The 23,655-nt window shown below is 28.2% G+C and overlaps 1 protein-coding gene across 1 annotated transcript in view; it reads right to left on the reverse strand.

The window, feature by feature from the left end:
* Positions 1-5,883: 5,883 nt before the first annotated feature.
* The window catches only part of SPoCk (secretory pathway calcium atpase), a 122,146-nt gene continuing 104,374 nt past the window's right edge, over positions 5,884-23,655 (reverse strand). Inside the window, exons 3-21 of the mRNA XM_014415711.3 lie at positions 23,126-23,215; positions 22,580-22,677; positions 21,236-21,344; positions 20,942-21,091; positions 19,736-19,947; positions 18,287-18,411; positions 16,750-16,847; positions 16,571-16,666; positions 14,263-14,352; positions 14,046-14,150; positions 13,809-13,965; positions 12,792-12,962; positions 12,563-12,711; positions 11,721-11,887; positions 10,789-10,974; positions 10,561-10,708; positions 10,374-10,469; positions 9,179-9,320; positions 5,884-7,565 (exon numbers count right to left, since the gene is read on the reverse strand). Coding sequence (XP_014271197.1) covers positions 7,447-7,565; positions 9,179-9,320; positions 10,374-10,469; positions 10,561-10,708; positions 10,789-10,974; positions 11,721-11,887; positions 12,563-12,711; positions 12,792-12,962; positions 13,809-13,965; positions 14,046-14,150; positions 14,263-14,352; positions 16,571-16,666; positions 16,750-16,847; positions 18,287-18,411; positions 19,736-19,947; positions 20,942-21,091; positions 21,236-21,344; positions 22,580-22,677; positions 23,126-23,215 — 2,508 coding nt within the window. The 3' untranslated portion in view covers positions 5,884-7,446. The remainder of the gene's footprint in view (positions 7,566-9,178; positions 9,321-10,373; positions 10,470-10,560; positions 10,709-10,788; positions 10,975-11,720; positions 11,888-12,562; positions 12,712-12,791; positions 12,963-13,808; positions 13,966-14,045; positions 14,151-14,262; positions 14,353-16,570; positions 16,667-16,749; positions 16,848-18,286; positions 18,412-19,735; positions 19,948-20,941; positions 21,092-21,235; positions 21,345-22,579; positions 22,678-23,125; positions 23,216-23,655) is intronic.

The following is a 23,655-nucleotide window of genomic DNA, read 5'->3' on the forward strand; positions in this document are numbered from 1 at the left end:
CACATTGTCTGTTTTGACATTTGCTAAACAAAGGGGAGCCGAAAAAAAAAAAAAGAATCCCCTTTGCATTTTGATTTTATGAAGGCATAACACCTAGCCACAAGGCATAACACCTGCACACATTTCCAACCTCATGAATGTGTGAGTGTACAGAGGTACCATAGTTTAATTCAAACTTGTCTTCATACAACTGAGATTTTAGTCTGGATTCTTTCAATCAAGAGGTGATGGTTTGAATTAAACTTTGATACCAGTTTAATTCAAACCATCACCTCTTGATTGAAAGAATCCGGACTAAAATCTCAGTTGTATGAAGACAGTGGGAAGATCATGCTACGAAGTTAGGCACACAGTGACTCAAATCATTTTATAAACAATAATTATCACTTAATAAACTTGTTTACTTAGTTTTGACAAAGTATTTCTACACTAATGGCAAAAGCTTGTTGTTTCATCTAGACACTCAAAAGAATATACTAACTAGATAAAAAAAAAAATAAAGATGAAGGAAATAAAGAACAAGACAGGATTTAAACAAAATGGATATATTTTTACATCATTCTGAAAAAAAAGGCTAACAATTGAAACAAGTATACACTAATATGCACTATTGCAAAATGAGATGTAACTATTCATACTTTTAGGGAAGATAATCCAGTTTAATATTAATAATAAAATATTGACTATTACTTTATAAATTACAATTAATTTATAAACACTGTCACATTTTGATCAGAGAACGAATATTTTTATATAGATTTGGTGTCAAACAGGTGAAACAAGGAAGGGAAACTCCTTCCCCATGCACCCTAATAGCTAAGAGGTAGATACTAAACGACATCATCACGAGTTACCAAATAAACACAATTTTTAAAAATAAAATTTAACATATTTAATTTGCTATTATGTTCTTGACCAAAGGTGTTAAGGAATGCCAATGTATTCATTTAATGATCATCAGTTAAAGTTTCTCAACTCATTGTTAAAAAGGAAGTGAAATAAATTTATAAAAAATAAAATTTAAAACCACATAGCTCTTCCCAATCTGAAGTTTCTTAAAAAAATATAAAATAAAGACTTGTTGAAAAACAATAACAGAAGATCAACGATGCTTTACTAATGTATATCAGCAAATGGACCCTTATTACAACACCCGTAGAATTTAAGACAAAACAACACAAACAATAACAATACGGACATTCCACTAATAATGTAAAACTTAACGTATTTAATTATTATCACAGTGCAATATAAAGCTTATGACAATGCAAAAACTTGTGATACAATGAAGTGATGCTGAAAACTGTGCTTGAAAACGTGAAATTATGTTTACTCTTCAAAACTAGTGTTATAATACTTATAACACATAAGCATTTTTAACAAATAATGTTAAAGTATGAAACATTTAAAATAAATAACTTAAATGATTGCTAAGTAAAATGAAGTTTCTCTATAATTTGTTAAATTAATATCTAAATTATAGTGTGTTCACTAAGAGAATGCCGCTGAAACGTCCCTCACTATCTTGGCCCCATTCACAAACATCTATCTGTTTCCTCTTCAACTCCCTTAAAAAAAATAGTCCCTTCATTTTTATCTAGAATTTGTGGAGGAATGAGGTTAGATATGGTAGAAAGTTGGATAGCCGTCACCCTTCTACTTGGTGGCAATCTCTTGGTGAATCGAGTACAGTTAAATCTTAATAAAGAAAGAAAAAAAATTAAAGCTTAATCTTTATGATCATTTAACAATATGCATATGCCTGATTTAGAGCATAAAAATAATTTTGTTAACTTTTTTTTTCCTAATTTCTGTAAGAGTAACCATTTTTGAATCTTAATGATGGATGATAAAAGTAATCATTTATTTGTTTTTTAATCAAGAACCAGTGATGAATAATTTGTATCTATACACAAACAAATATACAATGAACACCTAACATTGAAGCTATTAAGAGCTAACATAATTAAAGACCAAAACATTGTTTTCAAATACTTTTTAGGTCAGCTTGCTGAATCCAGCGGACTTATTACTTTTTTAAGCTTTTGCTAAAGGCAAAAAAAACAAATACACTTTTTGTAATAAACAATTGAACTCAATGTATCTATAAATTATGAATAAAAAACACATTAAGGTATTTCGAAAATTCCAGCTAAGCACCTCTAACAGACAAAGATAGCACAGCTAATATTTACAATTTATTCCATCATTTATTATAGTTGAACCTATGTTCTAAACTAGGCAAAGAAAAAAGAATACTTGACAAATAATGAAAATTATTTTAAAAAACTCAATATTTTTGAAATAATAATTGTTTGTATATAAATTTGTACAAATATTGTATGATACATGATAGAGCTACATTTATATATTTACATAAATATAAATTAAGTATATTATCTGTAATGGAAAGAATCAATTATTTAATGGCAAGCAGGTTGGCCTTTATTCTATTAAACCAGCCTGTCAATTTTTATTCAAAATGCTAATTTAAAACAATTTCTATAATTTTTACAAAACATTTGGTTTAGTTCATTTCTATCAATTATGATGATTAGTTAGTAAATAGTGTATATGTAAATCATACAATTTGTGCATAATCAAATTTACAAAACAGTTTTTAGGACTTTTTTTCACTTTTCATAGGTTACTTTAGAAGAGAAAATGCTTAAGATAATTACAATAATTATAATTAACTCCCTTTAAAACATATTTTAAACTCCCCTTTTAAAACATTGTTTAGTCACATCCACTAATGTACTTTGATAATCAGTTGATATTTACAGGTGTTTTTGATCAAGAAATAAACATTTTTCCTTGTAAATAATTTTCATATCAACCCATCAGCAGTTACAAAAGGATCTTTATCCCGAACTACAGTAAACGATCATCTTACAAGTTTTAGAAAGTATGCATAATAATCAGTAAGAAATTAAGATCAGTATACCATACTCAAGTAAAAATTTCCACAGGATACACCGATCTGAATTGAGGTAAATTATAGGAACCCAATGATAGTTTGATTAAAAATTTGATAATTTATTTATTAGATATATTTATTTATTACTAAATATAATAAGTGCATACTTACGTTAACACATTTCTACTTAATAAACAGCAAATAGATGCTCTTGAAAAATAAAGTGAAGTTTGGCTAAGGAAAATTACAGGCATACAATTAAGGAACTGAGATAAATATACTGTAGCATACACCTTCAACACAAGCAACAGACCCATAGTAAAATGTTTATGTGACTTAAAATACTAATGTAATTCTTGTAATATATTAAATAAATAAATATATAATCAAAGCTAATAAACAGCTCTTGCTTAATTTTCAATATTTCTTCAAGTAAACAATAGTTCGTTTTAATTCGTTATACAATTAGTAAGAGATCACAGTATTAAAGTATATTATTTAGTATTATTGTATATTACTTATACAGTATTATAGAGCACATATCATTGCTCTGGAAGAAAAATGATGCAACTGTGATGGTTTGTGAAATTGACTTAATTGTGTTGGTGGACTCAAAAATGCATTTAATACAGGTTCGACATAATTGTAATTACAAAATTTCTCCAGTGACAGATTTTTAAGTAAAATTATTCCTCTTTACAAAAATTACAACAATAAAAACATTTTATAAATTTTAAGAAAGAGTCGTTTTTTGTTTAGGTTTCATCTAATTAGTGATTTATCACTCATTCAATTTTTTTTGTGTGCAAATAAATCTTGTATTTAATAAGCTTTTGAAAATAGTCCAGCCAGCCATCAATTATTCTTTCTAACGAAATGAATTAAATACTGTGATTTAAAATGAACTATTATTTACTCAAAGGGATATTAAAAGTTATTGTTTTGAAACTTTCAATTAATGCAAAATCATTTAAAGTATGGTATAGTACTATATTAAATGGGTATAAATTTTATGATGCACCAAGACATCTCATAAAATCATACTAGTTGCAGTGGCAAAATGTCCTTAACATTAATAAATTATAATTATATTAAATTTATATCTAATTGTAGCAAACCATGTCGGTTTACAACTCAATTTAATTCACTATACTAATTAATTTTTAATACAGATCAAATAGATATAAAGTTTAACACTGATTTTGTTCCTTAGGCTTAAGCAAGCTAGGAAGGTAACCTCCACTCTCTTCACGTTACATAAAAAATCTTCATTTGCCTAAACAGACATTACACAAGGAAAGCTTTTATATACGCAAGATATATTTAATACAGTTACCTCAAAGAAAAGAAAAATTTATATATTCATATTATTTCGAATAAGTTCAATTTAAATACCTAACATTTTAATGAAATGGCGTTTAGGTATACAGACATTTAGTAGTCAATTCAAGTCTGATATATATTTTTTGTAATATAAAAAGTAAGTAGATAAATTTTAATATATTCAAAAGTCACATACTTCAACACACTTTGAATGAAGAAATAAATAATAAAAATTAAGATAAATCATCATCTCTTTAGGAAATCTTCACTTTCAATTACCATAAGGGCCATCTTTGTGGAGTAGAGTATCGATTTTTTAGGGCTCCTCTAGAGACCAGAAAGGCAACTTGGCTAAAGAAATTGATGCCCATCCAATAAATTAATATTGGTAGGAATCATGTATGAATGAATCCTATGCTTCTATATGTCAACAATTAACAGTGCTCATTGATTCAGCAGTTCTTCTCTATATCCACGGCAATATAAATTAAGCTGATTATATCATCTGATCATATATATATCATAACTATAATAAGTGCTTTATTTCTGAGTATCAAGTAATATAATCATTCAAAAACATTGCATAAAATTTAATATAGTTTTCACATTTCAAAAAAAATCAACTCAATGTATCATACACATGTTGTAAAATACTCTTATATAATCATTAATTAAATTTAAAAGTTATTAACATAAAAAATAGAAAAGTCAAGAATGCTTTCATCAGTGCTGACATTTGTTGCATGAAGGTCAAAGACCGGTTACTAACATATGGCCTTCTTCATTATCAAGTTTATTTTTTGTAAAACATTGCAATTTAAGCAAAAGGCAGGTACAGAACTTTTCTATAGAAAAACAGATTTAAACAAATCCTCAGGCCAGAAATTACCATAAAAGAGCACTGGAAGTAACAATTATAATAAATTTCACAGCTGAATGCCTCTTCATGAAGACTCCTTCACCACTATTGAAGCTTCAACGAGTTTGTCATGTAAATCACTAAAATGGTGGTTCTAACAAACTCTTTACTTCAGCTTCAGATAACGAATTGACTGTCATAAGATATGACAAGCCTCATCCAATTTAAACTGCACTTTCTGATGAAGTAAACAAAAATCAAGTTCAGAGGAGCACAATAACATACATAAAAATCTGCAACAAGGTTCCTGCGATGCAATGAAAACATTCATTATAACTATATGGCATCTTCATTTGGATTATGAATATAACATAAAATAAAGTTCTGAAAATCGAAACTTTTGCTCACAATTCTTAACTTTCCAAATGAAAGAATCCTTATTTAATTTTATAATAGGTTTACTGTCTAATACATTTGTTACATTGATTACATTTGTCCCCCTCACCTATAGCAAAATCAGTTACATGTATGGTTTTTCTGTTAACCCTATATTAATTGAACTTAATGTATAATATATACTTGTTACTGTATATTAATTCGACTTGGACCAAACTAATATATTTGCCTGCTAACATATAGACTAAATTATTATCAGTGGTGATAATCTTTAAAATCTTAATGAAGAAAAGGTCATAAAATAATTTGCTACTACACATGTAATTTGCATGATGAGGTGTGTGGTCTGTCATAAAGAATTTTCACAGTATTAATTTAGAATATATAATCCATACTTCAACTCAGTTATCATCATGTAGCTAAGAATGGTTTCAGATTTAACCCTTTTGGAAAAGACTTTTACTGGTCCTGGGAATCTAACCATCACCTCCTTAGTTTGCGATCAGTGATGCCAAAACACTACACCATAGAGACGGCCTAAACTAGACGAAATAAGTACAATAGTGATAAAAATATGAACTGCAACAAACTGTTGAGATCAATGTTTTTAAGAAAGCTGGCTTTCATAGTGTCTATAATCAAAGTTTGTTACATCTAAAAGGTGATATCAACTCTATATATGTTATCCTAATAGATCAAACCGAATCAGTTCTAATTAGTTTAAGGTGAATACTGAAGTCAGCCTAATCAGACAGACTACTTAAATGGTTAATTGTATTTCAACTTTACCAGCTAATAATCTAGAGCTCTTTAAAAATTATCTAAGTAATATACTCAGAAGAATGGTTTATTGATTACAATCAAACCAATTAACATTCCAAGAGTAACACTTGGAGATCTCTCGTCATGGTCCATAAAATCTCTGTGTAAAGATTTTTTTGTCATCAATTTTTAAAATGTTTCTGTTAAACACTCAAGTTTAATCCTCCCAGGGTATGAGTAGTGCAAGCTTCATGGCAAATCCCTCCTTAAAGCCAAATAAATAAACAAAAAACAAGAGGAAATAAAAATAACAACTTTTTATAAACTTAAAAAAAAAATAATTTTATTCTTAAATAAATAAAAAAAAAAAAGTATACATAAAAATAAAATAAAAAATAAATAAAATCAAAACATTTAAGTGGAATGCAAATAACACATAATACGAAGACTATTACTAATATGTACACAATTGGAAAACAATACGAAAATTTTAAATAAATATTCCTAATTTTCTCAAACCCCTTCTCCATCATGAATCATTATATAGTCTTCTTTTTTTTTTTTTACAGCATAATTGGAATGGGGGATTGAAAAAAATAAAATAAAGCTTTTAAATGGGAGTAGAATTTGTTTTGCTAATACTTCCGAGCATGTTAAGCTACGGAGGGAACACAGTTATAAACTCTGTTTCATACCAAGCAAATAAACTAAATAATTAGAAAAGTGAGATGGGATAATTACAAACCCATTTCTATTTAAAATAGATTTTTAAAAATTACCCTTAATGCCTCAAATTTGTTTAGAGACAACAGATATTGTAATAAAAATTATGAAAAAATTAACAAATATGTTAATAAGAATTTTCTTGATAATAAAATCCAACAAGCTTTCGTAATATAACTTTTTAGAAAAAAATCATTTTAAAAACAACAAAGGTATCAACAATATAATAGATTCTCTCTACACATTAAAAACATTTAACAAAGCATTAAAATAATTATGTAAGGACTAATGATTATAATTTTTATGATCCCGAAAACAATCATTAATCTGTTAAAAGGAACATTGCTGCATAATGCAAATTGATGGAAGAACAGAAGTTATAACTGCGGCCTGAATAAGTCCCGGCTCCAATGAGCTGAGACGCTTAGTCTACTCTTGATTTAGCCCTGGGGGGTTTTGACTGTCATACGAACTCAAATCCTGCTTTTTTCGTGCGACGGTCCTCGATCAGCCTCTCAATAAACTTCTTCACCTCTGACACAATGAAAACTGTCGAAGTTAGGCAGGTTAGGAATAGCAGATCTGAAAAAAATAAACAGCATTTTAAATTTATATCGCTAATTTTTGTCGCTTAAAAAGATGCCAAATCAGGAAACCCGCAGTGTGGTCAATCTAAGCAAGCTTCTTGACTGCCCCTACCACTATATACATGGTTTTAACTATATTGCCCACTAACACAGCCTGGGTGAGATTTAGGATTGAGTGAGAAAGTCACAATATTCACTGCACACTCATCACTATCAGCCACTATCAGGCAGGACCATGACAGCAAAACCACTGTCCCTCAGATAAACTATAATATGAGACCTACTCAAATATCTTCTTTATGATCATATGATAAATTCACATACTAAGCTAAAATTTAGTTTTGGAAAAAAAAAAAAAATGTGTTTGGTAACCCAGAAGGCTTAATGTCTCTCAATTTTCTTCCCTAACAATCATGACAAAGTATATTGGCATATGATAAAGTGCTCCCATTCGTAAAGCACATACCGGACCCCTGAAGTTGTAGAACTTCATTTATACAAAATGTAACCTTATTGAATGTTTTTCCAAAAGTGAACTTTTTTCAGCCCAACAGAAGAATGAGGGAAACACAGATAAAGTGTGATTTATAAAAAACATTTTAACTTTTCAATATTTGTCCATAAGCCCCCGAAGAACAGATTCTGTAAAGTCAAACTACAATTCTTAAAGGGAATTTTATCTAATTGACAATAAACGATCTTAATTACCTTGAATAGTTTTTGAGTGATCCTTTCTATTCAACAAAAAACGAGGCTTACTTCGAAACCATAAAAAAATATAATAAAATATTTTCTCTTATTCTGTTAAGAATCAAACCACTGGCTATATAAATGTTTTTGTAGCTCTAGAGGTCTACTATCACCTCTGAAAATATTTTCAGGGATTACCGGGACACCCTACATATATAAATATATAGGGTGCTTAGAGAGGGTAAGGAATATTTAAATGTTAATTCAATAAAAAAACAAAAATTTCCAAGGAAAATAATTTATTATGGCCATGGTGGAAAATCATTTTCTAAAAATAATAAGATTCTACTGATGTTCTACAGCCTCCATACTTCAAACCTTTTATTTTTTATAACGTTTACATTGACAACATATTGTTCACCACAATATTTCAGATTATCTATCCATTAAATAAAACATCTAAAAACACTTTCAATAAAGTAATTGACAAATCTAAAAACAAAATGTTAAATTAATGGCTTCTAAGTTATACTCATTAACTCCTAGTCAAAGTTTTCTTGAAACAATTTTTTTTTTTTTGGAAGGGATAGGAGGATAAGGTCAAAAATTTTATATTAAATAACGAAGCGTATTGATCCCTTCCCCCCAGCTCCAGCATTGCTAAAAAAATCTATGGACCGGGCTGTAGTGTAATGCCCAGACCCCTAACGTATTTTTGTAGAATAAATATCAATCACTCTTTTTAAACACGATTTAGACAATATTAGTTTTAGAAATCATACCTACATTGTTAAAATATAATATATTTCGTTGAAGATTTTTTCTTTTATTTATTTAACTTATAAATAGCACTCACCCTTCTAGACATCTTGTTTATAATTATATCATTTTATACAATTTATGAAGAAATGTACTAACCTTGAAGAGTCAAAGCTTCAGTTTGGAAGATGTTTTGAAAAAATGGAAAATAAATAACCAAGAATTGACCAAGCACCGATAATGTAACTGCTATCAGGAACATTTTATTTTTGAATAATCCAATTTGAAAAACTGATTTAGTCTGGAAAAAAAAAAAGAAAAAGAAGTATAGAATAATACTTTAACAAGCAACCAAGTTACATTTACATTAAATGATGGATAAGTTATATATAGAAATAATAATAAAACAAAGACCTTAAATGTTAATAGATTTGTACAGGTAAGATTCGAAGAAATATTGTCCATGGGTAGAGGGAGTCACTTTATTTCACCATAGTAGTGAGACAAAAGACAGTGCCTTAAGTTACTTAGGGGAAATCTTAAAAAGTAGTTAATGATACACTTCAATCTGTCCCTGAGAGCACCACAGTATTATCTGTCAACTCATTATCCTAAAAGAGATCCATTCACCAGTTTTTTCCAGTTCCACCTCTGCTCCCTTTCAGTTGAGACCAATAATGCCCAATATGTAAAAGTAAATAATGCATAGTAAATGTCGCCATTGAGCAAAAAAAACCTCTATAATGGTTAGTATGTTTTCCTAATAAAGATGCTATAATTAGTTCTAGTTTTTGAAAATTATCTTAGTAGTACTTTGAATATATAAAAATTGTAGAGGCAGTTCGTTCAATCATAATGCTGAAGTAGTATACCTAACAATATATTTTGTAAATATCACAGGTAAGAATGTTTTGATCTTTCAAATTTGAGATTTGAGGAATATTTTGATAAACTAGAGAAGTTTTCTCGAGTTTTATTATATATTGGTTTTGTGATGAGTATTAGTTATAGAAAAATAAGAAATGATTTTTTAAATTCTCTAACCCATGGTGAATGGTAAAGTAGAACAGAAGGATAGGAGAAAGGAACTCTCCTACCCACTCCATCTAACCAATCTCATACCCACATCCAAAATGGAATTCCGCTCTCTTGTATTTTATTAATCTTTAACATTTGTCCTTATCTTGACGATACTTTAAAGAAATGATACAGTATAGAAAATCTAGATTAAGTTTTTTAAAATATAGATATAATGACGATGATATAAATTTCTTTAAATATAAGAAAGGTGAACAGTACAGTAAATGAGAGATGCTAAATTAAAATTTATAAATAAATTAATTGTTAGCCTCACCTGCGACCTACAGCTAAGAGCATTGAACATGTCAAAGAAAACAAAACATGTAAATGTCATTGTGGTATCCCTTGGCGTGATTTTATTGTCACTCATCTGAAAATAAACATCAAAATTGAAAGGATACCAATCAAAATAAAATTTAAATACCAATTAAAACATAAATGGCAATTAAATATTAGCATACCTCTCTCTTGAATACCCAGAGGGTGCCAAGAATGATAATGAACGCAGATAAGAGAACATTCACAATCAAATGCGTACTTATCATGGGCTGCTTTACATTCCTGGGTCCCCGTTTGACAACATCTTTATCAACAGGCTCCACTCCCAAACTATTAAGAAACAAAATGACGATCAAGAATACTTAAAACTATTATAAATAAATAGAAAAAGTTTCAATAAATTTCAATACCTCTGCGCAGGAGGTCCATCCATAATAATGTTTATCCAAAGGATCTGCATAGCATTGAGAGGGTTGGGAATTCTAAAAAGGGTAGCAAGAGCTATTAACGAGAGGGCCGCTATGCTTGTACTCAATTGAAACCTTACAAAGTTCCTAATGTTGTAGTATATGCCTTTTCCTTCTTCAATTGCAGCACTAAAACATTTTTGATTTTAAATATAAATAGTTTTCTCCATCACATAAAAGATTTTTATTTTAATTAACAAATATAAAAAACAAAAAGAGACATTAAATACAATATAATTCATAATTAACTTATATGGGCGAAGTTTATTTTTTACAAACTTTTTAAAATGCTCAAAAAGAGGTTCAACAATATTCCACAACATTCTTGTTTAGTGTCAGTCCCCAAACTATATCACTTTTAACACATGCTTGAACTAGTGATAACAATTGTGAGAATTATGATAGACTTCTTTTTAACTTTTTTCAACACACTATTTAAATTTAAATAGCTATTTTCGATTAAATTTAAAGTTTCTATAGATAATTACATAAAGTTTCAAAGTTGATACATTTATTTTTATAGAGCTCTAAAATGGCCGAAATTTCTAAAACAAACTGGCAACAGTTTTTCTATCTGAAAATGTTAAATCACTTTTAATAAACACTACATTCAAAACATTCAATTTTCAACACACCAGTATTATGTTTGCCTCTGAGAAATGAGACATTTCTTGACAAAGTAACATTAAAGATTGAAGACAAAAAATGTGCAGATAAAATGAATCAAGGGCAATTAAAAGAACCATAATGGTCATGACTATACTTCACAAACCAAATCGACTCAGCTGTTCTGATTCTCAATGAATTTTACAAAGATAACTCCTTGACACTAGATGAAAAACTATTTCAAAAATTATGATGTTCAATAAACTTACATGATAGTGTTGAAATCATCATTAATGAGAATCATATCCGCAGCTTCTTTACATACATCAGTGCCGTTTTTACCCATTGCAATGCCGATATCAGCTTTTTTGAGAGCAACTCCATCGTTCACTCCATCACCGGTCATTCCAACTATAACTCCAGCTCTTTGAAAAGCCTATAAAATATAAATAATATTTCAAAAGGGGTTATTAATTTAAGTGTATTTTGAAAAAAAAAACAAAAATCAAGGTGGTTACAACAAACTCCTTTCAGCTTTGCCGTAGTTGGGTAAAAAATGTTTACCAAATTTTATTTTTATAAATTAATTAACAGTTTATATATGTGATGTATATTAAGAGCACTTTTTGCATGTTGAATGAAGTACCGATAGTTAAAAAAATTGGCACATAATTTAATTCAAAAACTTTCAAATGTGTGTTGTAGAGTTATTGAAACCATACAATCAAACATAGTCAACAAATAAATAAACAGTTTATATATGTGATGTAAATTAAGAGAACTTTTTGTATGTTGAATGAGGTAAATCCGATAGTTAAAAAAATTGGCACATAATTTAATTCAAATCTAAACTTTTAAATGTGTGTTGCAGAGTTATTGAAACCATACAATTAGACATATTCAACAAATAAATAAACAAAAATTAAACTTAAGTTTTTGAGGCATACTAGGTTAACCAAGTGTTAAGCTGAATTTTTTAACAAAAAAGTTAAATATAATAGCTCAATATCTTTAATTGCTTATAAAAACATTTAATGACGCCCTAGTAAGCAGTTAGGATTGATATTAATAGCTAACTAATTAAAAAAATTATTAACCATTGCAAACTTACCTTAACAATTGCCAATTTGTGCCGGGGACTGACTCTATAAAAGACAGTAACATTATGAACTACTTGATCCAGTTGGTACTCAGTCATTGAATCTATTTGATCTCCTGATAGAGCTTGACTATGAATTGTGTCTATACCAATCATTTGTGCTAAAATGGAAATCAAAATATATTATTTAGTTGTTTGTTAATAAATAAACTTTTAAAAAAACATAGGAATTAAAACGGACCGATTGCTGTAGCTGTTTGTTGTGCATCACCAGTGACCAGCTTCACTTTAATGCCGCAGTTAAGAAGAGTTTGAATGGAATCCCTGACGAACGGCCGGGGTGGGTCACAAAGTCCAACTAATCCTAGATAAACCAAATCCTGGAGAGATGAACCACTTGCCATCCCGACAACTAAAAAACAACTTACACATTAAGAACTAATATTAAGCTTTTAACGAGCAATTTTTTACATGTTTTAAAATGTGTAATATTAATATAAAAGCAAATATATAATTTTTAAATGCTTATTAATAATGATAAAATATGACTGAGTGAATATAACTTTTAAAAAAATATTCAGTAAATAAGATAACCATCATTCCAAAGATTTTAGTAAATATCTCAAATTATCAATATTTAATATTTTTTCTCAGATATATTTCCTTCAACAAACTTTTTTTTATCTTGTTATACAGTGGAACTTCCCTTAGCAGGCAATTATAAGCTATAAGTTTTATTGTTACCAGCAATTTTTTTTTTTAAGGTTACATAATCCATTTTCATATAAATCAATAAGTACTACAAACAAATGTATATACATTGAACATGATATAATACAAAAAGTAGTCATATAATGTTACTGGATTTGACTGATCCTCCTTCTGAGTTATGAATTTAAAAGAATTAAAACAATTTATTAAAATGACAACAAAAAAAAAATTCTAATTTTTAAAGAAAAAGTTAAATATTCACAAATACAAAGCATGATGTATTTAGGAATTGCTTATAAGTTCCAGAAGTAAATATTGAAAAATAAAAAGTTAATATAAATATATTTTAAAGAAAAATCCTTTAGTCAAAATTTTTTTAAAAATGTTTTTAGATCAATTATAGTGTAGTGTTTTTCTAGACAAATTTTTATTTAAAATTCTATTCTTTTATAATTGCACCTAACTAGTTTGTAATACTAATAATGACAGTTGTAATGTCAGTACATCTATATTTTTTTAACAATAAGCTTATGGATTTTATATTAACCTCTAAGACCCTTCCTTCCTATTTCATGAGCCTCTGCCAGGAAATCCTGCTCTTTTTTGGAATTCAACTGATGATATTGTCCATTCCAAACATATTTAGTACACTGCGGAAGAATAATTTCTAGAGCACCTTTAACAAAGTATACTTCTTCTTTGGACTAGAAATTAAAACAGAAAATTATAAAAATGCTGGTCATAGTTAATAGGACCACAAGCTATAAGAAATAATTATCCTTACATCACCGTATTTTGGAATACATTTTACGGCCATCATTTTTTGTTCAGAACTGAATGGGTATTCCTGGAGCCTTACATATTTATCACTTACACCATACATACCATGCTAGACAAAAAAATAAAAGGATTTTAAAATTAAAAAAAAATTAGAATGAATGAAAATATAAATATGAATGAAAGCTTACTATTTTCTTATAAAAAATATATATGTATATTACCTTCATAGCAACAGATAACAAAGCTCCTTCGGTAGGCTGGCCGAGCAATGTTTCACCACTTATCACAGCATTATTACATACCACACCAACCTAAAAAGTTAAAGATTTAAAAAGAAATTAAACAATATTAAAGAATTTGTACAAATTAATATAACACCAAACTGAAAAATAAAGCAAAATATGTTGCTTTTATTTGCTATTCCTGCTGTGTAGGCAGTAGTTAACACTTGAATATGGGTTATTTAGCGGGAGGAAAGCGTATTGTCATATGAATTGGTGACTGAGACATAAAATAAATTATCGCATTTATTTATTTCTATGAAATAAATAATTAGTTCTATTTCATAAATTTAAGTTTGTTTACTTTTAATGAAGTTAACAATGTAGGTAGCAGTTTTGCCTAAAATTTAAAAAATACACCTCAGAAACAGTGAGGCATTAAAATGACTTTAGGAAAGCTCTAGAATACTTAGGAAGAATTCTTAGTCTCTATTGAAATGAAGCTATTTCCAATACAATCATCTCCACGTTTCTCAATAACTCACATTAAATAAAAACAATAATGAATGGGGTTTCCTATTTTTTTTTTTTTTTAACCTTCATTACTCCAATAGCTTCACTGCTTTAATTTTTGTTGCATCACGATTTTTAATTTCAAAATATATATTAACAAACATAGCATACATTTGGAGGTTTAGAAAAAAAAATATTCATTATCATTTAATATCAAAATTTTAGTTTATTTTAAAATTATTATAATTATCTTAATTGTGATTATGATCAAATAACTGTAATAATATTTGAAAAAAAAAATATTCTTATTATAATTATCTTAATTGTGATTATAGTCAAATAACTGTAATAATGTTTGAACAAAAGATATTCATATTGTAATTATCTTAATTGTGATTATGAACAAATAACTACAATAATGTTCGAACAAAAATATTCAAACTCAATTCAAGTGAAGTTATGAAGTAAAAAATAAGTCTGAAGAATTAGTAAGAAGTCATCTTAACTAGCAGTGAACTTTATTCGAGATCCTAATGACCAAATATCTTACAACTATATAAGTATCTTACAAAGATTTTATTGGATATAATTTAATGTTTAAATTTATGTTTATATTTTATCACATAAATTTTAAGTTACTTTTGCTTATATAAGAAATTATATTTCTTATATAAATAAGTAATGTTTTTTCAATATTCAAATATGTCTAGAATAGATTAATAATAAAACTAAATCATTAATTTGCAATTTTATTTTGTCATCCATGCATTAATTATAAAAGAATAAAAACTTGTAGCCAGATGCATTTATTATTGACAAAATAAATGCATCTGGCTACAAGTTTACTGTTACCATAGTAATCTTTAATACAATGACAAATAAAAATGTGACAGAAATTGGCAAGCTATGCCATGATGAAGGTAAGGCACAGGAAAGAATGAAACAACATATGATAAGTACCCCAAGGCAACCATGGAAGCTAACTTAGAATGGGGGTTTAATCCATGCCTAATTCAGTTTTAGGCTTTAAAACACAGGACTTAATAATGTTCCCCAGGAATGTACTTGGGTGTTGATGTCCACACTAAAATCTTTAAAACCCAATTTGAACCATCTCGATCCTTGCTACTGTCGGAGTTTTGAAACCTGTACTAGATTCATATCCAAAGAGAGGTATGAAACAAGAATATAAGGAAGATAAAATGAGAAGATAGATTGGGCAATTATCGAAAGAAGGAATAGCCTCAGGAACGTAGTAACAGGGGATAGGGGAGAGTGTCATCCACCCTAATAATTTGAAAATCTTATAAGGGAAAATTTGAGAACCTACAAAAATTATGATAAAACATTATTCAAAGAGGTTATTACTCTCAAAACTGCTTATAAACGCTAGCTTAAGAGGCCAATTTTCCAAAATTGTTTAGGAAATTGGTTACTTTCAGGAAATACTTCCCAGGCCTCTGATAAGTTAGAAAATTAGGTCAAAATTATCAGGAAATTTTAAATATTGCCCTTCCTCAATAAGTTGTTGCAGCTTACTGTACTAGTTCTCATTAAACTATTTATTTAAAAGAAAATTCAATAATAAGTTGTTGCAGCTTACTGTACTAGTTCTCATTAAACTATTTATTTAAAAGAAAATTCAATAATAAGTTGTTGCAGCTTACTGTACTAGTTCTCATTAAACTATTTATTTAAAAGAAAATTCAATAATAAGTTGTTGCAGCTTACTGTACTAGTTCTCATTAAACTATTTATTTAAAAGGAAATTCAATAATAATGTCTTCAAAATTACCTCCAAAAGCCTGTAAATGGATTCCTTTGCAGTCTCTGCATTATCACATTTATGAATGTGAATTTCTCCATTATCATTATAACCTGCTCCTGAAACCTAAAAATATATGGGTTTATTATTCAGAGCCACAATAATTATATTTATATTATATACGTATTAGAAATAATAAAAATCAATACCTCTGCAAGATACCCATCCGAGGTGACGATTACAGTAACAGTCATTTCGTTTTTAGTAATCGTGCCAGTTTTATCAGAACAAATAACACTAACACAGCCTGAAAATATATATGTGGATAAGAATAATTAAAAAGTAATACTTATAACAAAATAAATGTCTTTAGTCTCATTATTATACATGCAAATAATATAAAGCATCATAATACATTCATACCAACATATAGTAGTGATATATTTTGTCTCTTATCAAATAAAATCAATAAGTATTGACTGTTACTATGAACAGAATTAAATGTGAATATTATGAAAAATAATAGAGAAATTTGATTAATATTAATAGCGTGAAGAAAATGTTGTTATTTTGAGGATTAAAGAAAGTTTTATATCTAAAAAGATATAAATAATTTCATATTTCTAAATTAAGAATTATTTACAGTTAATAAATAATTCCTTTGAACTGTAGAGGATTGGTCTAAATTTTAAACAGCATATTAATGCATTATGTTGATAAATAACATTTGTTTAATCATTTGAATGTGAAATGAATAGTTTTAGTTTTGGGGTTACAAATTTAAATATTTTAACATTAGAATAATTTTTTTAAAGAGACTGGAACAGTGCACTCTAGATAAAACAAACGGTGATTGCCATGCACTTCTAATTGACGGTATATAACAGCAATAAGAACTTTTAAGACGTGTTATTTTACGTATACAAGGTAGATTGAGTAGATAGTAGATAGAAGGTAGTTTTTGAAGACTTAAAAACAAATCAACAATTATTTTTACACATAAAGAGACAGCAAAGTGACAATTAAAAAAGAAAAAAGACTTAATTATTTTATATTTTTGACCGGTGTCAGGTGCTGGAAGAAGAGATCAAGTTAGTTCTTTCTCTGAGTTCACACTCAGTCATACAAGACATTTGTATAAGTCTGGCACAAAAAAGTTAATTTGTCATAAATATGCAGTTTTTCTAAGAATTTACGCAGGCCATAGGTGTATTGATCTCGTCAGAGAAAATGATTTCAATTCAAATACTAGTGCAAATTTTCTTTAATATAGTTACAAAAATCAATAAATACCAAATAAGATGATATAGACAATATGATTAAACAGAGAACTATTTTAATTGTGATCAGGATCAAATAACAGCAATAATGTTCGAACAAAAAATATTTAAACTCAATTAATAAAAATGATCAAAATAATAATGAGTATTATTAAAATTAGTGCTCTAGTTCCGGCAATATTTAAATTATTGGCCAGAAAGAAACATCAAGATCGATCGTAGTGATGCATGAATGTTTCTTTTACCTGAAGTGTAGCAATTATCAGGAAGCATACTCTATAATGGCAGAGTAATAAATTATTAAACCAATTAACTATCATATTTTTTTCCTAAAGAGAGATACCGAAATGTTGTTCCTGCTTGCTACGCCTCAAATCGACCCCTCATTGCCATAACAAGAGGCTTTGTATATTACAACATAGTGATTGGAGCCCTTAAGAAGTACAACAGCACAAAAATTACCAACCTAACGTTTCAACAGTAGGAAGTTTTTTAACAATAGCATGTCTCTTGGCCATTCTCATAACCCCAAGAGCTAATGTCACTGTCACGACAATTGGTAATCCTTCGGGTATTGCAGCTACAGCCAAACTGATAAAAAACAAACAAAAATATAAATATGTTTATATATAGGATAAAATATTTTAACTAAAATTATAAAAAGAAACATGTAATAGTATATTATTTTTACGGTTTACCAGTTGCTTTTCAGTCCCATCTGACACCTTTAGGTATTCAGTATACATTTAATTTATAAATATTGTTTCTATAAAAAAAGCTATATTCTAACAATAATTTTTTCAATTTGAAGTTGGTCTCAAGGGTGTAGGGAAAAAATTATATAATGAATAATTAATAAGTTATAAATAATAATAAAGTTCAAGAAGTGTCTTTTTTTTTTTTATTGTTGATGTTAATAGAAAAAGTCATGTGGAGCAATACTAGGGATAATATAAAACTAACAATACTTCCAATATTTTTTCAGTCATTTATAGACTATTTATTTTATATACAATAAAACCAATAAGAATGTTTGTTTTTCAGCCAATTAAGGTAACTGCTAGTTCATGATTTTCAATAACGATCCTTTTTAGTCAACTAAGAAAAAAGTATTTAACAACCCTCATTCAAAATTTGAGGTTTATTATGTCTCTTAAAAATTTAGTGATCAAATGTTGTAAGCTGACTTTCCAGCAATGTTAACACCCGCTAAGAAAGTATTTACTGCAGGATAGATAGTACAACATAGATGAGATCTCCTTCGCTGATCATATGTTCATGTGTTATTTTTCTAAAACATAATTCTCTATTGGAACATGGTCATGAAGTAAAATAGAACTTACCTGAAGATTAATTAACTGTGGAAATATTATGTAGACATTTTAAAATCCAATTGACCGATTCCTAATTTCTAAGTGATGATTAAGGAATTGAAACAAATTGGACCAGATAACAAAATTGAGGTAACTTATGCAGAATGTACAAATTTATATTTTGACATTCTGGAGATAATATTTGGTCAGTTCATATTTTTTGTGTGATTAATGAAGATGCTTATGAAAACTTTTCTAGTCTTTTTAATAATATTTTTAGTAGACAATGTTAGAAAAAATAGTTAAAAATATATTTAAATATTCCTGTGACATTCTTTATTTTCCCTTCCTTAAAATAATTACATTTAAACACAAAAATTAAGTGATTTCAATGTCATTTCTGTTGAAATAAATTTAAAAAAGTAGTTGTTTCTATTTTCCAAAATTCCTATCAATAATTTTACATAACTAAATAACAAATATAAAAAAAAAAAATTATGCCTATTTATATTTAAAGAGAGAAAATGTTAATAAAATGTGTTATTTTTGTGAAAACTATAATTTTTCATTCATAAACTAGTAAAATATGAAGGAAATAATACCTGACACCAATGTTGAACATTTCCAAAATTGGTCGTCCTTGGAGCCATCCAAGGGCCATTATAAGGAAAATGATGCAAAAGGAATAGAAGGATAGCTGGGTTCCAAGGATATCCATGCTCTTCTGAAGAGGAGTTTTCGGTGCTTCTTCGGCTTGCATCATTTTGAAAACTTCACCGAATTCACTCTTTTCACCAGTGTTTACAACTATTCCCTATTGAAAACATAAATTGTTTTAAAATTAATTTGATTACTGCATTCGAAGTAAAATCAAATAATTTTATTTAATTTTAATCAACGAGTAACAAAAATTACAGTAAAAATAGTGGAAAATAAAGTCAGTTGAAAAATAGGCATCATTTCTTAAACTGAAAATTTTATCGGAAAAGTGTTTTTAATATAAATCTGATTCAACAAGTTTTGTTTTCGGTTCAATAAGCCATTTTCTGATTAAAAAGAAAGTATTTGTTGGTTTAGAAAATAATTAAATGATTAATAAATGTAAAAACAATGTGATAAGATATAAAAAACTTAATGTTTGATTTCTACAAAATTTATTAACTTAATAATATTTATAATAAATTAAATTTGATCATTATAGATGTAAAGGATGTATTGTAGTTCTTTTTCCTGAGGATCAGACATAATTCCAAAATGTTGAAAACTCAATAAATTCGAAAACAGTATATGGCTTAATAAAAAGGAAGAACCAAATAAAATCCCACTAATTATTAGGAACTAAATAATTAAAGTAAAAACCAGAAAAGGATATAAAAACCATAAAAATATGATCTAATTGGGCTGGACATTACAGGTTCAAAAAATTCAATAGTCTGATTAAGAGATATAATAATATTAAAGTTCGAAAACAAATATTTATATCATTATAAAGCTTTAAGAACTAAAATTTAAAATTGGAAGATGATAGTTGACTGTATGAAGTAGATTGTAGGAAGATAGTCTGGGTAGCAGTGAATAAAGGTCAAAACTAGATCAGTTGTCACAAAGCCTTGTAAAGTGGGGAGAAACATTCGTTAACAATAAATAGTTTTTTTTACTATTTTGGTACCTTCATTGACCGCCGTCCGGACTATCTTCCTATAATAAATTTAAAATATTTTCTTTTAGCTTCTGATTCTAATTAAGAATCTAATTAATAACTGTTTATCATCTGTTTAATTAGCTCAAAGACAATAAGTACTTCATACTTTTCCATTTCCACATCGTACAAGAGTTCCCATGAAAGCGATGTTCCTCATTGACGTATGGCCATTTGACTTGAGTATAGGAGCAGTGATTTTTGAAGCAGGCTCCGTTTCGCCAGTGAAGCTGCTCTCATCTATAGCCAAGTCAATAGCCTGAAACAAAATATTATAATTTATATCTAGAACCTCTATTATTTAAGAACAAATGAAAAAATTGAATCAATTGTTTCATTGATCTCAAACAAATATAATAAAAAATCATCATTATAAAGTTTGTAAGAAAGAAATATGAAATACCTCCAACAGCCGAATGTCAGCAGGCACTCGATCACCGACGTTAAGGTGGACCACATCTCCAGGAACTAGGTCTCTCGCTAAAAACGATTCCAATTGCCCCCCTCTCACACTGAAAAATAATGAACTCATACAATATAACAAAAAAAAATAAATTAATAACGATTTCACTTAAGGGTTAACTTTTAAACTGATCCCATAAAAAGTTAGTCTTAATCATTTTTTCATTAAGACATTAGATATATTCTATAACATGATATAAATAAATTACTTTTAATGAATTATGTGACCCTGAAAAATATAATGTATGATAAATCGGTAGTATCAATATAAACCCAATGGTTTACTAAGCCTTTATTAATTATTTATTGCATTAAATAAATCTCTTAACTACAAATTTATGATCTAGTCATTTTATTCTTGATCATGATACATATTTTTATGAAGGCAAACTAGATTTTGACTAAATTGACAAATATAAATAAGGGCTAATAGGTCAAAGACTGAAGGTCGAGTCATAGCTGGGAGATAGAACATCAGTTGCCGAAGAAAATCATTTTATACCAATGGAATATCATTGTCTGAGAGGCAGGTGAAATAATAAAAAATATAAAAGATAAAATTGCTTTAAAATATTGTTTTACAGAAAATTTATCATAATAACACAGGATTGACATTGGCCAGATGAAAAAAATGACAGTTATATAAATTAGGGACTATTAAAATAATGGGAAGATTTTAAAGTTCATTATGTATTTATCATCAACCCATTAGTACTTAATATTTGTACTTCTGAAGAATAAGGGGTTAGTTAAATTTAAAATAAATTTATTTTATTCAAAATTGCCTTGGTAGACCTTTCTGGAACATTAACCAGCCTCTATTGAGTGGATACCTGACCTTATGTAGCATTTCATAAAGGAGTATTTTCTCACCAAGTACTGACATAAACAGAGCCAGATAAGGATGGCCAGGGGGCGACCTCTGAGGGTCCCTTGCACCATAGAAAAACCAGATAAATGACACAAATAACAAGACAAATTTTAGGGTGTTTGGGGACTATTCCTTCCCCATAGGAAGGATTCCATACCACCTGAATACCTCCAATACCACATCTGGCAGTCAACCACCCGAACCAAGGTGGCCTCATAATATTGTATCGCCCAAGACCTCAAGCCTAGATCCACTGCTGCATATAAGACCCATTAAGGATTGTAATCTTGCATTTGTTACTAATTCATATACAAACTAATCAACCAAACGATATCTATGGATAGTTTGCACAAGTTATATAAGATTTCAAAGCATAGTGATTTAGCAAAAATTATAAATATTAAGAGTGTATACCAATGGCATGATGGCGGGACAAGTTTCGTAAGCTCTTGAAGAGATTGTTCAGACCTGTACTCCTGAATAAACGCTACCGTCACGACAATTAAAATAGCCTGGAAAAATAATTAAATAAAATGATATTAGATTTTATGGATTAAAATTAATGGAAAATCATAATAGAGATATCTCATCAGAACCATCACTTTATAGGATACCAATATTATTTTTTGTAACATAAAAAATTCTTTTCAGATGTTTCTAGAATAAAGCATTATTAATTTAAATTCTTTTTATTAAATGGTATTAAGGTTTTCATACCTCATGAGATATGAGGTATTACAACTTGAGTGATAATGTACAGAAATCTGTTTTTTTAATTATCACAAAATAGCCATATAGTCATACAGAACAAAATACAAAAATTCAAATTAAATCTATTTCTTCATTTAATTAAACCAATATAAATATTTCACTTAAGTACTAAAATAAAAAAAAAAAAAATTGTTGTTTCAAATGGATGGAACAAATAATAAATTTAAATAATTTAAAAAATGTACTTACTACTGTAATGCTGACTGCATCATCAAATTGCTTCATACAAATACTAACTAAAGCTGACCCAAGAAGCAATAATATCAGAGGGTTTTGGAACTGAAAAAAATAATTTCCAATCTACTTTCAAAAATTAAAAGCATAATAGTTTAGTTTTAATAAATATATAATTTCTTATTTATTAATAGGATTAAATATAAAATAATAAAAGCAGTAATTATATTAAATATAAAAATAAAATGAGAATTTCCTTCAAGGTGAGATTAGTTTGATAGACTCATCTATTTTAAATGCTGTGCTCACAAAGTTTCGACGAGGTCCCTTAAATCCTTCCATGGAAAGATTTCAAGGGAGCCTATAGACAATAGAAAAAATGCTGGAAGCAGATTTTTGATGCCTGAAAGTCATATATTGAAAACTATAAATTGGCTATAAAAAAATGTTTGGTACATTTTTGTTCTGAGACCAGTCTTGAAACTTGGTGAACACACTCTGTACTATCACTGTTTTGAAATTAAATTGACTCTAATTTCTTTTTA

This window comes from Halyomorpha halys, unplaced genomic scaffold, assembly GCF_000696795.3.
Source record: "Halyomorpha halys isolate HHAL.00 unplaced genomic scaffold, Hhal_1.1 Scaffold106.1, whole genome shotgun sequence".
NCBI lineage: Eukaryota > Metazoa > Arthropoda > Insecta > Hemiptera > Pentatomidae > Halyomorpha > Halyomorpha halys.